At 39.2% G+C, this 18,139-nt stretch overlaps 1 protein-coding gene across 1 annotated transcript in view; it reads right to left on the bottom strand.

The window, feature by feature from the left end:
- The window catches only part of LRGUK (leucine rich repeats and guanylate kinase domain containing), a 118,651-nt gene that overhangs the window by 23,015 nt on the left and 77,497 nt on the right, over positions 1–18,139 (bottom strand). The window contains exons 16-17 of the mRNA XM_072652710.1: positions 13,312–13,469; positions 5,549–5,637 (exon numbers count right to left, since the gene is read on the bottom strand). Coding sequence (XP_072508811.1) covers positions 5,549–5,637; positions 13,312–13,469 — 247 coding nt within the window. The remainder of the gene's footprint in view (positions 1–5,548; positions 5,638–13,311; positions 13,470–18,139) is intronic.

The raw sequence follows: 18,139 nt of genomic DNA on the forward strand, positions 1-18,139 counted from the left end.
GACCCAATGGAAGGAGATGAAAAGAGGAGACGATACGGCAGCTGCCTGAACAGAGAAACTGGTGGCATAGACTCCATGGAATTTGAAAGAAGCAGAATGAAGGAGAATCAGAAGATAAGAAGAACCGCTTTGGGCAGAGCCCACCAATGGAGCCCAGTAAAGTCTGGCAAGTACTTCAGTCTGCTGTAGGCTGGAGGGCCCTCTGCACTGCCTGAAAGCAGAATCTTCCTCCTGTGTGAAGCTTTCTGGCCACTGGTACCTTCTGCAACATGAGGAAGGGAAGCTCTCAAGGACTTGTCTGCTTTGCCTTCTATAACACTAGAGGAAGAGGCAGAATAAGGGAGAAAAGGCTTTGCATCTGCTTTACTGCAAACTGTACTGACTCACTGCTTTGTGAAGAAATGACTGGAGAAAACAGATCAGGCCAGGGAGAGTCTGCATTGCTTGATGGTACTACAGCTTGGAAGAGAGGGGAATCCCTCACGGTTTTGTGCACATTACCCTTTAGTGACCTCTTGAAAAGGGGAAACCCCCTTATAGCCCACAGAGAAAATACTGGATTCGGCTGGCAGATTTTAGACTTAAGGAAAGTACTTTGAGCTTAAAACACTACTTCAGCAGCCCCAGCAGAAGAGTGAAAAAGCCCAGAAGTGGAACAGGGCATGAATAGTGTAGACTGTTCCTAAAAAGGACTTGTAGACCTGGCTTGTGAGCTGCCCTAGGTACATGGGTAGCCCTATTCATGTTCCTTATTGCTAGATTTCTGTGTGTGCCTACTCTCTCTAAGACAATGTGTGCATGAATAGAAGAGTGGCTCCCAAGTTCATGGTTGCATGGTTATATTTTGGTTATTCCTGATTTTGTCTTCTATTGACTATATATTATAAATATTCTTGCTGTTACTTCCCTGTAAGGGGCCCAGAGGGTCCCAGGGGGTGCAAGTCAGAGGCAAAGCCTGTTCCCGTGGGAACGGTGCTGATGCACACCCTGGAAGAAGCTCTGTGTGACCCTGGAACCTGATGTTCCTGCAGATACCAATGTCCTGTACAGTAAAGTTACAAGTGAGCCTGTGAACCCAGGAACTAGCTGCAGGAACAAGATAAGCTTCCTTCCTTACTGCGGGTGTAAGGATGTGGAATAGTCATGAGATGGTGAAGTAATGGGATGAGCTCAGCATGTATGTGATTGGTGGATCAGCCTTTACAAACCCTAACCCTCAGCTGAATAATGAGTTGTTGTTGCCTGGATCATCTTGTCTCTGGTCTCCTTCCTTCAGGGCCCACAGATTAGAGGCCCGTGGGTCAGGGGGATCCAGGGGGCTCGGGCCTTGACCCTGAGCACTTCCCATTTAATAAATACTTCATGTTTAAGAGTCAATGTTATAATTGTGCCTGATTTATGTAATTGTAAAACACACTTATGGGAATTCAAGAACTACAGTGGTAACTAGTAGGAATGTTCTTCCAAACACACACACACACACACACACACACACACACACACACACACACACACCAGGGTTACCCTTAGGACTCAGAGAAAGTTGTAGCAGGACAGTGGCCATAGCCAACCACCTTCTCAGAAACTCTCCCCTCCCCTACCCCTATCAACCTCCCCTACCCCTATCAATATGAGAGCAGGGCAAAGTGAGTTAGGCAACTACAAAAGTAGGAAAAAAGGGGGTGCAAGTGCCATTTGGAATCATGCCTACAAATCTACTTCCAGCAGGAACAGGTTAGCACCATGCTTGACCTTTCACTACATTTCCTTTTTTGGATCTTAGACTTCTATATAAATACTACAACACAACTGTGCTCGTTAGTATATAAAGCTGGTCAAGGTAAATCCTTTATGAATGATAGTTAACCAATGGTGAGGCATAGATTCATGACTAGTCCCTTATTAGATGAGCTAACATGGAATATCATCAGCCATATAGCATACTCATATATGACATAAGGCTTCCACATTGTACCAGTTACTAGCCAATGGTACTTTTAGACTGTGGTCAAGGGGATTATGGAAGTCACAGGTTTGACATGTTTACTAAGGGAGGTAGGGATCTTCTAATTTTTCTCTTGTCTCCTTCCCCTCCTTTAGGAGTCACAGATTCTAAGTACTTGTCCCACTGCTATCACCAAAATTTACCATCTTAGAACCTCAGAATTGTAAAAGACATTAGAGATCATCAGTATGGTAGAGCAAAAAGAACCCTGGTTTTGGAGCTGGATGACCTAGACTGAAATCCTGGTTCTGTGAATTATGAACTGGGTTACTTTCATACTTTGAGCTGTGGTTTCATTGGACTAGATGAACTTTAAGTCCCTTTACACTCTTAAAAACCATGGTGGTATGAGCCTATGCTCCTATACAGCTTCTTGGCCATGCAGAAACTCCTTCTAAAACTTCCCTGACAGGTAACCATTTGGCCTCTGTAGAAATAAGGACCTCATCTACTTCATTTAACAGCCTTTCCATGGTTGTTCAATCGCTTTTTAGTCATGTCTAACTCTTCATGACCCCATTTGGGTTTTCTTGGCAAAGATACTGGAGTGGTTTGCCACTTCCTTCTCTAGTTCATTTTTTATTACAGATAAGGAAACTGAGGCAAACAGGGTTAAGTGACTTGCCTAGGGTCATACAGCCATTAAGTGTCTGAGGCCGAATTTGAACTCAGGAAGAGAAGTCTTCCTGGCTCCAGGCCTGGCTTCTTATCCTCTGTGCCACTATTGCTATGCAATATTTCACTCACTCACTCGCACACACATATACATGTACACATATGGACACATATATATACCTATACATGTATTCACATGTATGTGAATATACACACAGTGCATACACATACATATATACATATATATGTATGTATATATATATATGTGTGTGGATGAGGTGATACTTGAGCTGAACCTTGAAAGAAGCTGGGCACTGTGTGAGTTTGCAGAGGTGAAGAGAATGTACATTTCAGGCAAAACATTTCCTTCTTCAAGGTTTGAAGTTAAGGGCCAATCTTAGATCCATGGGTATTGTGGATATAGCTCAAATCCTATAATTATATAATCTACTTTGCTGCTTCTACTTATTTCCAATTGCAAGGAAAATTAATATTTCTCCCCTTGCGTGCATATTTTCATCTGTCCCCTTGCTACAATCTCTTCTTATTATTCATTGATACCACATGAGGAAATAACTGCATCTCTCTCTTTAAATAGTTCTGTTGTGTTAAATGGATTTTAAAATGTTCAAGAAGAAAACCTTGAAAACCTTGGCCTTGTTATGAAACCTCTAGCCAAAACCTAGGTTTTAAAAAAAATTTATAGAAGCTGCACAATTCATCAAGACCCCACAAAAAAAAAAAAAAACCTATCAGCATTGATATAGAGAGAATCATTCTGTGATTCTGTATAGGTGAGAGACTTGAATAGAATCATGGTTGCCAAGGAAACCTTTTCTTGATTCAAGGAGATTACCAAGGGGTTTGATACTAACTCAGGGAATCATGCTGGAATTTTTTTCTTCCTTTTCTATTTTTTTCCATTAGATGGAGAATAAGTGAGCAAGGCTGAAAAAGCATTTTAGAACTGGTTCTAAAAGCTGTGAGTATCAGAAAGCCCATGCCACTCTAAAGGGAAAAGGTAGACAGAAAATGAACTCAAGAGTCAAATGAATACTTTCCTTTCAATAAGCTGAAACAGTGGGCATAGGAATTTAGCAGCATTTGGAAGTCAAAAGTCAGAGCAGGGCAGAACAGGTTAAAATTATGTAGAGCAGACATGAAGCCTGAAGTATCTGAATACCAGAAAAGTGAGAATATAAAGGATTAGAGGAGAATGAAGCAATGCCCAACAGTTCCTCTCTTGGTTATTAATACCTAGAGCGAGCCTATTTGCCCCACATAGTCAGAAGGAGATACCACAGCATTCATTTAGTGGCAGCACCCAGACTGTAGACATAATACCAAGAAGGGAATAATGATACCCACTCCACTTATCCAGTGCCTGCTCTGTGTCAGGCATTTTACCAAGATTATCATAACAGTCCTGGGAAGTAGGGGCCATTCTTATTCCCATTTTACAGATGAGGGGGCTGAAGTTAGGTCACACAGCTGGTATCTAAGGCAGGATTCGAATTCAGCTCTTCCTTACTCAATGTTCAGTGCTCTTAACCATTGTACCACCCTGCTACCAGATAGACAAGCTAGCCACAATTATTACCTGATGAATACTTGAGCTGTGTGCATCTGGTGTTCTTTGTTCTAATTACATGACCAACTCAGCTGCTTTTCCCAACTACACATTTACTCCATGACATCCCTCACCCTACTTCTTACTAAACATGGGGCAGCAGTGGAAATAGAACTACAGTTCTCCTCAAGTTGATGTGGTAAGCAGAAGCAAGACAATTCTCACAACTATTTCTGTAAGGATGAAAAAAAATCACCAAATGAAATAATAGTTAAGAAATCTAAGGGGAAATGACAAAAGATGCATTCTGCCATCCTAGGTCTGTTCTACACAAAGACATGGCCAGAAGCCCGTCCAGGGACACTAGACACACAATCTAGCCTTGTAGCCGAGCTCTCAAAAGCCTTCAGACTTAAGGCAGTGCCTGTCCCTAACTTACAGCTATATCTAGAGGTAATATACTTTACTAAACTGTATAAGCAATTAAATCCAATTCAGTTATTTCCCAATTCTGGAAAACCAGACTGAACAGAGAATAAAGAATATACATGGGAAGTTGGTTTGCCCATTACCTGAAAAAGACTCTCTCATTTAAGGAACAATGGAGCTTGTTAAACTAACCTTCATGGACAAGCACTGGGAACGTGGGATACCTGTATTCAGATATACCCTGAGGTCATACGTTAATAGATTTAAAACTGGAAAATCAGTTTTGAAATCAGTTTGAAAATCAGATGATTTTCAAAATCATCCAGTACAATCCCCTGGGTTTTTTGTTGTTATTTGTTTTGGAGGCCATTGGGGTTAAGTGACTTGCCCAGGCTCACACAGTAGTACCTGTCTGAAGCTACATTTGAACTCAGGTCTTCCTGACTTTAGGGCTGGTGCTCTATCCAGCTGCCTCTCCCTGTTTTTACAAAGGAGGAGACTGAAACACAGAGAAGTTAAATGATGCATCCAGGGTCATAGAGCTGGATGGATCTGAGCAAAGATCTGAACCCAAGTTTTCTTGACTCCAAGGACTTTTTACTACCCAGCACACTTTGTTGCCTTTACAGAAGTCCAGACACTAAATCATTATTTAATTGTAACCTATTATGTTTAATGTTTTAATTTGATTTGATGTCTATGTTTTAATAAAAGCATATTTGTTATATTAATTACAGATAGTGAGAAATTTTAAAAGTAACATGGTTGTATTAAAATTGACCCAATTTGACAATATGATGTTCTCTAGGGGAATTTCTCATTTTTATTGGTAATTTAGGCTAGAAATGGAATATACAAACACTGGAAATTTTAAAAAATGATAAAAATGTAACAATTAAAAACTTACTTGGTATAAAAATTTACTTTACCTTTGAAATAGGATAGTGCAATCTGGTGGAACCTTTCCCATTAGGGCATGCCGAGCTGCTTCACGCCGTTTCTGCATAGAAATGATTTCCTAGGCAAGAAAAAGGATTGTCAATTATACTCATATTAAAAAGAACACACGCATACCCTTTGACTCAGTAATACTCCTACTAGGCCTGTACCCCAAAGAGGTCAAAGAAAGAAGAAAAAGATCCAGATGTACAGGAATATTTATAGCAGTTCTTTTTGTGGTATCAAGCAACTGAAAACTTAAGAAATGTCCTGTCCATCATTGGGGAATAGCTAAACAAACTATGGCACATGAATGTAATGAAATATTATTGTACTATAAGAACTGATGAAGAGTATTGGTTTCTGAGAAACCTGGGAAAATTTGTGTGGACTGATGCAGAGTTAAGTGAGCAGAAGCAGGTGAACAATATATATAATGACAGTATAAAGACAAACCAACTTTGAAAGACTTGAACAATCAAAACTCAGAACATGACCAACCAGAAATCCAGAGGACCCACGATGAAACATGCTACCCATTTGACAGAGGTGATGGACCCAGAGTACAGCCTGAGACATTTATTTTTTTTTAACATGGCCAGTAGAGGACTTTGTTCTGCTTAAATATTATTTGTTATAGGGGCTCTCTTCGTTTTGCTTTTTCAAGTGGGGAAGATGAGGTTAAAGGGAGAGGAAATAAATTTTTGTTAAATGAAAAAAAAATTAACAAAAAAACTAAAAGCAGACATCGAGGAATTAAAAAGATGGTACAGCACCTAGAAAAATAACAGTAATAATAGCTGCCATTTGTTTACGTGGTATCATTTGATCTGACACAATCATCAGTTCAAGACATCTTGGAGGCCATTAAGTCTGACCCCCTGACAGCTACACAGATAGTAATTGTCAGATTCAGGACTTGAACACAGGACTCTCCTAACTACAGGTCTAGCAATCCATCCACTATGCTACACTGACTCTGGAAGCTTTTCAAAAAGCCAGGAAAGAACACCTCCTGAGGATACTGCAAAGCAGAACCTTGTTCAAGTACAAATTAGACTAGATGACTTCTGGGGTCTCTTCTAACAGGTCCAAGAAAGTCATGATTCCCTCCTCTCTCCTCTAATGACCCCCATCCATCCTACACTGGATAATGAATGACTCCCACTTCAGGGGTTACTTCATTCAAAGACCTTTGGCACATAGTGGAGCCACTACAGGGCAGGCATGGAGTCCTTCCTGGTGCCCCTAAAAGAACTTCTTATGGACATAAGGTGAATGAGTCGAGGGAGAAGCAGGCCAGAAGCAGAGGAACAAGAATAAGGAGAGAGAAAAGAATGGGAAGGAAACATAAAGTAATTCAAGAAGTCCTTAAGCCAATCATACTTACTAAGGATTTACAAAGATGTATGTACGTATATACTCACAAAAACAAGAATGTCTTTGTGCCCCCAAAGTTTCCTATGCTCATAATGGCCTAAGCCTCATTTTCTCCTGCTGAAATCCTACCCATCCTCCCAAATCCTCCTTCAATGCTACTTTCTTTGTGAAACCTTCCCTAATCTCCTTAGTAAGGACTTATCTTTTCCTCCTGGGAGTTTGCATTGTATCCCTCTCTAATGCACTTAAGTTCCATTCCCATTTACAATTTATTGTTATCAGCACATGTCACTTCCCTTTTTATATGGCAAGCTCCTAGAGAACTTCGTTTAAATTTCCTTCAGTATAACATTCTGCATGTAGTAGGTATTTAACAAATATTTTTGAATGAATGGTTAGTAAGCCTATGAGATATAGTTATAAATATATTAAATAATTCCCATAAGTCCCAGGGGAAAAAATTGTCTCAATTCAATTCAAAAAGCATTACAAGTGTGTGATATGTGCAAAGAATTGGGGATAGAAAAGATGAAAATGAACAAAGTCTCTATCCTCCCAAAATGCATAATCCAGTAAGAGATTAGGTAGATTCACACATACATATGATGCAAGGTAGGATGTGATATGGGTATTCACTAGATCCAGATAGTGCTAAAAGAACATTTGAGGAGGGAAAAATTATCTTGAGTTGAGAGGAATTGGAAAGGGAAGGAAAGGCAGGGTCAGGGAAAACTTAGGTATTAACTGATAATGGATATGCAGAGAACAAAAGATGAAATGTGATTGGACCTACATCCAATCTGAAAAGGTATCCTGGAGGTGAGTTTGGAGCAATCGTGAAAGAAAGGGAAATGATTTGAAAAAGAACCATTTGATCATTTGAAAAGGAATCATACCCTTTCTTGTTTTTTGACAAAGGTACCCCAGGAAAGGAGAACAGCATGTGATGAAGTAGATTAACTGATGAACGTATTTTGCTCTTCAGCACAAAACAATGACCAAAGTGATATTATTTATTTAAATCCATTTCTGTCACCCTTGGAAGGAAAATTTCAAGCAATCAAACTATCACAAAATAGTCAAGTGCTGATTATTTCTATCTATCTGCACCATTTAAAATGCTGGTTTTCCATAAAAGTAACATCAAGGACTTGTTAGAACCCACGTTGTCATTCAGCACATCAAGGAAACTTCCCTATTTTTTCTCCCATCTTTTTAAAAGCAGCTCTTGGACAGTGCTTAACAAAGGATGTTATCTCTGTGATTTTGTCACACCATCTGCCCACCACCTCTGACATCTTGGATGGATCAAAATCTCTCTCTTTAGGGACAAACTATGCAATGTGATAATGCTCCAAGAAGACTTGAACTTTTTTGACACCATTGAATCTGTAAGTTGAAAAAGAAAAACAAGGAAATAGCAGAGGAATCCCTAGAAATTGTGCAGGTAAACCCTGGCCTCTGACTCTTCCATGGTGGCCTCACACTCTACATTGACAGCTTTGGGAAGGACTAGTTAAAGTGAAACCCTTGGAAGGGATTACCAATGTCAGGAGAGACCTAAAGCCCTAGTATCTGGAGAATATGAACAGTCAGAAGGAGAGACAAAAGCCCAACGGAGGATTTTGCCTTTCTTCCACTGGATTGGTAACGCATCCGTCCAAACGGGCCTAAGGAATTAAGCAAGAATGGGACTGTGAGCTACAGTACAGAGAGGAAGCAGGCCTTGAAAAAGGAGGAGGAGAATGGCAGTTCATCCTCTCTCCTGAAGACTGAGCAGAAGAAGGAAATGAGGGAAATGAAGGACCCAACAAACCCTTGGACACTTCTTGGGAATCAAAACATGAGAAACGTAACCAATGTAGAAACCCACGGGGCAGCAAGGCTGCTTTAAGAAATGATCTGTCAGAGAAATTTCAATTGTCCAAGTTATGGGTTATGTTTTAGAACCAAATCACAGATATCCTTTGCATGGAAAGGTGATGAGTTTAGCCTGCAGGAGCCCCGAACCAGGATCCAGAGAGAAGAAACTTGGGGGATTCCCAAGAGTTGGGGATAGTGTGTAGACCAAAGGGCTAATTAGAACCCAGTGCCAACTCTGTCCCTTATTCCTGGGTCTCTGTTCCAGTGCCATTGCCTAGATAATTATATCAGGGCTGATAAGTCTTATTTAAGGAAACACTTCTTACTTAGTAAAAATCTGTTATTTAACAGAGAAAGAAATGCTACATGGTCTTCCCAGGATGAGGCCCAGGTAGAGGCCCCTGGAAATTCTACATTGGAGAAGACATTCAGGAGCTATACATATGAACTGTCCTCATTACTTCTCTGTGTATTTTTTTTTAACAGTCATACAAAAACATTGTCATCACTTCAGTTGTCTTTAGGGTACTAGTGTCAAACTCAAATAGAAATAGATCCCTGCTGAGATACATTGACTTAGAAAATCACAAATTAACATTATCTAGGTTGTATTGTATTTTTAGATTTGTTAAAGATTTATTTCCCAATTACATCCTAATTTGGTTGAAGCTTCTGGAGCTTTTTAGTCCGCAACTGAGCCTTGAGTTTGAAGCTTCTGCCTTAGGGTACTCAAATCAGTATATTCCATGACTCCAGCACTGAGAGGGTCTGGAAAACTGTTATCATAATAGAAATCGTCTGGTCCAGGGGTGGGAAACCTGAGGCCTTGAGGCCACAAGGGGCCTTCTAGGTCCTTGGGTGAGGCCTTTCATTAAGGGGATTTGTTCTGGGAACTGTGTTCTATAACTGTGACTCTGGGCAAGTCACTCCATATCTCTGAACCTTACTTTCCTCCATATCTGTGAGCAAAATGTACATAGTAAGATAGACCTGACCCAAATATGAGTTATCACAGGTTGAGAAGACAGATCCGTAGGAAGATGGACTTGTCCAGGTGACATAGTGTTTTAGTCTGCCCAGACTTTAGTTAGTCCAGACAGGACTGGGACTAGAAGGGATTAAACAATTCAGTAGTTCATTAAGAGTATTTCTTTTTATAAAAAGGTCTAAGGTTTTTTCATGTTCTGGTAACAGCCTAAATCAAGGAAACCTTATGGCAGCCTTCAGTCCTTGCACATAAACCCTTACATGTTGTGGCATCTTTTCCTATTCAAGACTGTCCTTAATGTTTATATTAGTCTGATTTCACCTTTGTGACAATAATAGGAGGGGAGTAGGATCAGGATTCCTCCTAGTCTTTATTTGGCTTGAAGGTTCTAGTGACAGATAATGCTACACTAAAATCTAATGCTTCATCCTACAAAGGGTGAGACTGAGAACTCTTCAAATACATCAAATACATCAGCACACAAACTCTGACAGGTCCTACACAAGCTGGCAAGGCCTCAAATACGAGTGGAGAGGACTGCAGCTCTCAGCACCAGTGACCTCAGACAAAGAGGAGGCTCTGGTGACATCTGCATTGCTGACTGATCCTCACACCCAGGCCACATTCAGTCTTTTATAAGCCCCTGATATTCCTCAATATAACAATACTTCCAAAGATCCACGATTTCATCAGAGTCGTTACTCTATTTCACCAACGAGGTCAACAAGTCCTCTTTATCTTTAATGGACTGACTTCATGGATGTGGCTTAATTTTTTTCATTACTTCATTGTCAACTTTTTCTGATCACAGAGACTTTCTAAACATTGCAAGGCTGACCCCTGAATGGCAGATATTTATTCAGTCTACTGTCCAGCCCAGGACCAAAGGTTCTTCAGCCTGGCTGGTAGGGCCTACCTGCTAGAACTTCAGAATTCCCTGGTCTAGCCTGTGAATGTCACCTCAATTCCATGATGAGGCGTTAGAGTAAGACATTAATGGAGGAGCATTCTAAAATAATTACCAAAAAATGCATTTGAAGAGGGAAAGTGAACACGCTACCCTATACTTTTAACTCCAGTCAAGACTGGAATTTACTACTAAGTCATATTAGCTAACTAATTTACAACCACAAGAAATAGGTCAGACCATTAGGTAATTTCTTTTCCTTTTCAAATTCAAAGATTATTATCATTGCAATAATTTACATTACTTGAACCCAAAAGTAAATCCTTACTTGGATTCCAAAAAATAAACATTATGTTTATTTTTTCAGACATCCATCTGAAAAACTATGGAGAATTTTAGTGAACTGAAAGTTCTGTGTGGGTCAACAGTGTGATATGGTAACTGCTGTGTGCTGCTGATACTTTGTCCTTTATTCTCGAAGAGGACCATGACATCAGGGAAGTGAGGCCATGACACACAAGTTAATTCGACTTAAGTGAGGGAGAGATGGGCAAAGACCAGCCTTATTTTTTCCTCCAAAGCCATCTGAGTCCAGTGGCTGGATGTGGAGCAGGACAACTCAAGATGGTACAAGATGCAGTACCTTTTCAAGCTAAGGTCTTTAACAGGTCTCAGTTTGACTGAGGCAACAGTCGTTCAGTGATTAAGGTTTAATAACATATACACATATACATACACATAATTACTATATGTAATATATTTACATATTATATTTACTGACTAAGAAACAGAGTGATGGATCAATAGAACAGATTTGGTACACAAGACAAAGTAGGAAATGACTACAGTAATTTACTGTTTGATAAACCCAAAGACTCCAGCTATCCGGCAAAAACTACTGTGAAAACCAGAAGACAATATGGCAGAAGCTAGGCATAAACCAACATCTCACGCCATATACCAAAAGAAGGTCAAAATGGGTATATGATTGAGACATAAAGAGTGATACCATAAGCAAACTAGGAGGACAAAGAATAGTTTACCTCTCAGATCTATGGAGAAGAGAAGAATTTATGACCAAACAAGAGATACAGAACACTATAAAATACAAAATGGATAATTTTGATATGGTAACCAAGAGCTAACATTAAGAGAGGCATAGTTTCTAAGACGTGGGGCATACAGGACAGTCCCATTATACTTTGTCCTGGTCAGAGGACACTTAAAGAGGGTTAACGTTCAGTTTGGGGTACTCCATTTTAAGAAGGACAACAATCAATAAGTGATCCTCTAGAGGAAGACAATGAGGATGGTGAATGTTCTCAACATGCCACAAGAAAATAGGATAGAGAAAAGAAGATTTAAGGCAGATATGGTAGGTATCATGCATCTGAGGAGCTCAAATGATGAAGAGGGATAAGAATTATTCTTTTGATGCCAGAGGGTAGAACTAGGAGGTGGAAATTGCAAAGACATAAATTTAGGCTTGATAAAAGGGGAAAAAAACCTCACAAATCCTAAAGCTACCCAATAGTGTAATGGACTGACTTGGGAGTTGGGGAGCGTTCCCCCTTACTGGATGTATTCCAGACATGGCTGATGGTCACCTCCCAGGGGTTTTATAGAATGGATTCTTTTTGTTAGATGAGTTGAACTAAATAGTCTCTAAGGCTCCTTCCAACTCAGAGATTCTGTGATTCTATTTAATAACATTTTACAAAGTGCTTGACATACATTATTTCATGTGGTTCTCGCAACTGCCCTGTGAAGTGATACAACTATCATCCTTATTTTAGAGATGAGGACACTGAAGTTCAAATTAAATGAGCTATCCAAGGTCACAGAGCTACTTGACTGCAGAACTAGGACTCATCATGTCTCCTAACACCTAGGTCATCCGTTTTTCCATTGCATGGCAAAGTCATCCACTGTACTGGAAAAGTATAATAAGTTATCATTAAATTAAAAAGTAACTTTTCTCAGAACATTCTTTTTGACAGCATTCATTTTATTGTAGCCTTTTAAAATGTTTATTGAATCCATTCTGGATCTATTGTCAAATTACCTGATCTAGGATAATAATTGACATGTTAATTTTCCCTGAAGGCCCCAAATTTTAATATATTATTAATACAATGACATAGCATATATGTTATATAATATCAATCATATATCATGTAACACATGGCTTACATGTCATACACCACATATATTACACATGATATATGTACTACATGTCATTCATATATACATATATTATATGTACATATATAAATATATATGTATATATACATACACATCAAGTCTGATAAGATGTAAGATTGCACACCCTTTTCTTAGACCTTGTGCTATTGAGAGATCTGATTTGGCACAGACAAATAAACCCTGGATTAGACGCAGCTAACCCTGGTTCACATCTTGGGCCCTTTTTCTCTCAGACATCCTATAAATCTAAGTGGGCACCGAAAGAGAAAGGGAAAGAATGTGTCCTCTGCTGGCACTGACAACAACAGTCTTTAGGGAAATCTGTTACTTTTTCAGAGCATTAAATCTCTTCTTAAGATAACATATCACAATGGTCAATTTCACCTTTATCCCATCTTTCCTACTCTTACCGCTGGTATTTCATCTGTTGAAAGTTTGGCTGATAAGCTGATGACATAATTTCTGTCTGTGGAGTCCAGAAAATCACTGAAAAGAGCATTTGAAGAAAGATGCCAGAAATATTCTTCATTTTCTGGTGCTTTCCTGTCAAGCAACTCCTTGTTAATATCTGGTAGGGAAAAGATAAAGTTAAAAAAAGATCTTCTTCAAAGTATAATACTGTTCTGGCTAAACAAGAGGAACTCCCTAAACATGCATATATTGAATTGAATTAAAATATTCCAAAATATTGCTAAAGCAGTAACCCCTTTGATTTAATTGAAAAAACAATCATTATTTCTCTTTTGGAAAAATGCTCCTTCGGAAAATTGAAAATAAAAGCAATACATGTATGATGTTAAGAACAATATCTAAAATAGAAAGGAATGATAACAAAGTCATTGTTAAACAAATGTATTGAACAATATGCTAATTTCTTCTCAAAAGCTGGGGACCCTTGAGACCTAGAGTATCCAGAATTTAAACTGTCATTATTATCAAACTGCTGGGGGCAATTTAAATACCTTTAAAACTGTTTGAATCAGATGGGTAGGTCTTCTATGTTATGAATATTCATGAAGAAAAATATAGGAGCACATCAAAACTTCTAGAATTATTATGAGAACACAGGAAAAGAAATCATTTTCACTTAATAGATCCTATTTGAGCCAAAATCTACATAAAATATAATTTTGTTCTAATTTTTTTTTTTTACTAGTTTTCTCTTATCCACCACCTCCACTATAATGTAAACAATCCTGATGATGCAGTAAATGCATGGCTGTTGCTTGGCCCTGAGAGGCTAAGATGCTTGCCCTCCCCGTCTTCCAGTGAAGGGGAGGTCCTGTCAAATCTGAACCCACATACTCAGATTGGGTTTAATCCTGAGGGAAGCTAGGTTGTCTAGTGAGAATTTAAGCCTGCTCACAAAACACACACACACACACACACACACACACACACACACACATTGACTCTTTAACCTCTTGCTCACAAGCCCCAAAGAGAACCACTTAAAGGTTAGGTTTGGTTCATGTTTAGGATCCCCTCCAAAGGAACTAGAATGGCACTTTGTGTACAATAGAAATAAACAAAAAGCATTAATTGTGTGCTATGTACAAAGTATGATGGTAAACACTGGAGAACACAAATAGAAAATCAAGACAGTTCAAAGAGCTAACATTCTAACAGGGAGAGACAACTCATAGGAACTTGAAATTTCAAGTCAGGTGGAAAGGCCCAGCAGACCCTTTAGGGTGCAGTGACAGAACAGGTATGGGAAAGCTCTTTCCTCTAGACAAAATGATTGTTTAAGACAAAAGAATCGTGTGTGCCCACTGACAAAGATGTGAAATAGGCAGCAAAAGTATTATATGATCACTGTTCTACCCTCCCTGAAGGCTATTTAAAACATCACAACATGAAGCCTTTTGTGAGCCTGTTCAATCAGCAGTGAATCAACTTCCTCCTTAGTTCTGCCCTCTTTATACAGTTTCCTCCAGGCCCATGTCTTCTGGCAAGTCAGGCCTAGCATGCTGGTGGTCATTTTCAGGAACTATAGCAATTACTGGGGCTCCTCCTAAAGTGTAACTAGTACCAATAAAGTGACAACTCTTGTGGTACAGTAGAAAAAACACTGACCCCAGAGAGGGAAGGCATGAATTCAAATCCTACATTTCACATTTACTATGTATATGACCTTGGGGAAGTATTAACCTCTCCCAGGTTTCAGTAACTTTATCTATGGAATGAGGTGGATGGAGTGGATGACCTCTGAGGTCCCTTCTAAACTATGATCCTATGGCTACCTCCAAGGCTGGAAATGTCCATCATAGGTTGGCTATTCAGTTACTTATGCTCAGTGAAAGGCCCAACGCCAAGAAACAGGAATATATGGGTAGCACACATGTCCACTGCCGCATGCTCTTAGGTGCCATTTCTGCTGGAGTGAGAGAATGCTCCCATTCTCCCCCCCCACTCCTCACAGGAAAATAGAGAAAGGGAATCTTACTACTTATTCTGAAGAGAGGATGGAAGAGAGAGACAGATGGAAGATTCATTCTCTTTAAAGTCTACTACGTGGGAGACTCCTTTAGTGCTCAGTCCTCCCTGATGCAGTTGATCACTTCCTTCCCCACAAGACAAAGGCTGCTTTCAGTCATCCCAGAGTGGGCCACAAAGGATCCTCCTTCAGCGTTGAGTCACATATGTCACTGGAAGTTTCCAGGGGAGTTTAATATATCTTGCATGGAAAAACCACACAGACATCCCTTGAATGCTCTATATACTGCATTCTAATCCCCACTATGGTGACATGACACCGTAGTGACATTAGGGTGGTTCAAACAATGACTTCTCTGTCAATAGTCCTCCAGTGATTATAACATTTTTAGAGAAAATTAAACGTTAGGTTGATTAGCAGCTTTGAGAACGTTAGGGCTATATTGACCATATTGGCTCAAATACCTCCTTTGGTATGTGTTCCATACAATTCTTAAAATATTTTCCAGTATCTCAGTATCTCAATGGACAAAAGATTCAGCTTTCAAAAAAACTGAACTAATAGTGTTATAATATGCTGCGACATAGCTTCCTGTACAATTCCAGTAAAAGTGTCTGAATTAAAATCAACCTTGAGGCAACATTTTAAAAATAAATTGCTTTGCTGTTCATAAGAAGAACCAAGTTCCCCAGAAAATATGGGGTACTTAAACTTACTTAAACACCTATTATGAAGCATTAAATGAATTTAATGATGCAAAGTAGATTTTAAAGTTGTTTCATGGATTCATATCATTGCCAAACACAAGACTATCAGGGTACTCAAAACCACAATTCAATTTAATTCTAAATTGCTGAAACATTTGAGCTTAGGTCCTTTTAAAGCCAAGTGTGTCAGAATAACAAGAAAAAAAGGCCTTGTCTCTTTCTTTCCCGTGATATTTTTACTACACATTTTAACAGAACATAGAACCTAGATTATACAACAAACAAAAGACAAAACATACAGAAACAAAAGCATTCAATATTTCTTTCTTTTTTTACTCTACTTTCCCCCCCAAATATAACAAGTATCTCATTGCATGTAGGACAGAAGAAATGAAAAATCCCAGAATTTCTATATTCACATACTATGTGTAGACATATTTACAGATATAAGTGAAACAGCATCTAAAAGGAGATTCTAGTTATGTAGGTTTCCAAATAACCACTTACTGTACAGTTGATTGTATCAATTACATAGGCAATAAACCTGAGCTGTGAAGCTGGCCAAAACTGCGAGACTTCTCAACTATTTTTCAATGTAGTTTTCAATGTAATTTTTCATCATTTATAAATAGTCTTGGAGAAATTTAAAAAAGATCAAATCTGGATCCTATCTATGTTTGATGTTTTAATGGACGACTCTGGAACAAGGTAAATTCAACATACTTTCTTTTACAGGTGGTCACAGAATCATTTTTCAGTCATATCAAGTGTTTTTTTAATGCCCTACCGACCTTTCCTCTCCCCCATGTAACTCTTGTGATCTACTAAAACTGGACTTCTTCCTCTTCCTCCCGACTCTGGGCATCTTCTTGGCTGTCTCCCATGTCTGGATTCCTCTCCCTCTTTGCTTCAGCCTCCTTCCTTCAGATCTCAGCCATAATCTCACTTTCTGCAAGAAATGGGAGCTCCCTGAAGACAGGCCGACTTTTGCCTTTCTTGGGGTTCCCCACACTTAGCCTAGCGCCTGCTTGTTGACTTGATCCTTTGCTTCTAATAGTCTTTTTTTCTTTGAAAACTTGAATTCTCAAAGACACGCATAACATAAAACACATAACACACATAAATGCTATGCAGAGGATCAGATACTACAACTGACTTATGCATAGGTAACTACTGGGTTTATAGCAGAAGGAGGTAAAGGACCTACAGGTACAAGAATGTCAATAGCAGCTCCTTTTGTTTTGTGGAGCCAAGAACTAGAAACAAAAGGGGACACCGATGGCCTATGAATCTGATGGAATATTATTGTGCCATTAGAAATGACAAAAGAGATGATTGCTGCGATTGTTTTCAAAGAGGACCAATGACACCAGAAGTGATGTCTTGACTTGGATTGAAGTGAGGCAGAGCTGAGCATCGGCCTCACTATCTCCTCCAAAGTCATAGGAGTCAGTGGGAGACCCTGGACTTTTTAAGCTAAGGGCTTTTTGAGGTTTCACTTTGTCTGAGGCAACATCCATTCAGGAATTAAAGGCTGGGTAAGAATTAAGGTGAAAGATGGTCTAATTTGCCTTCATAAAAAAGTCAATCTGGGATGGGAAGACCCTCAGAGTTTCTGACCAGAATAGAATTCATACTGACTCGGAGCCATCAAAATCCAAACAATGACCAAGAGAGGCTTGGGGTAGGACAATTTCAGAGAAACCTTACACAAACTGATGCAGAGTGAGTTGAGTAGGGCATGAATAAGCTCTATGATAACTACAACAATGTAAAGGAAATGATTTCCTAAGATTTAATAACTCCCATCAATGAATGACTCATCACAATGTGTGAGGACCAACGATGTAGCAAGCCCCTCAGACCCTGAGAGAAGAGTGATGGATTCAGCATGCAGAACAAGATATACACTTTCAGACATGGCCAGTGTATAGATTAATTTTGTGTGATTATGAATATTTGTTATTAAATTTTTGCTTATCTTTTATTCAATGTAATGGGGCTTTGGGGAGAGGGGTAGACTAGTAATAATACCATCCACCCCCACCTCATCATCCAAAGAAGAAAGGAGTGTCATTGAAGTGTTTAAAA

This window comes from Notamacropus eugenii, chromosome 3, assembly GCF_028372415.1.
Source record: "Notamacropus eugenii isolate mMacEug1 chromosome 3, mMacEug1.pri_v2, whole genome shotgun sequence".
Taxonomy (NCBI): Eukaryota; Metazoa; Chordata; class Mammalia; order Diprotodontia; family Macropodidae; genus Notamacropus; species Notamacropus eugenii.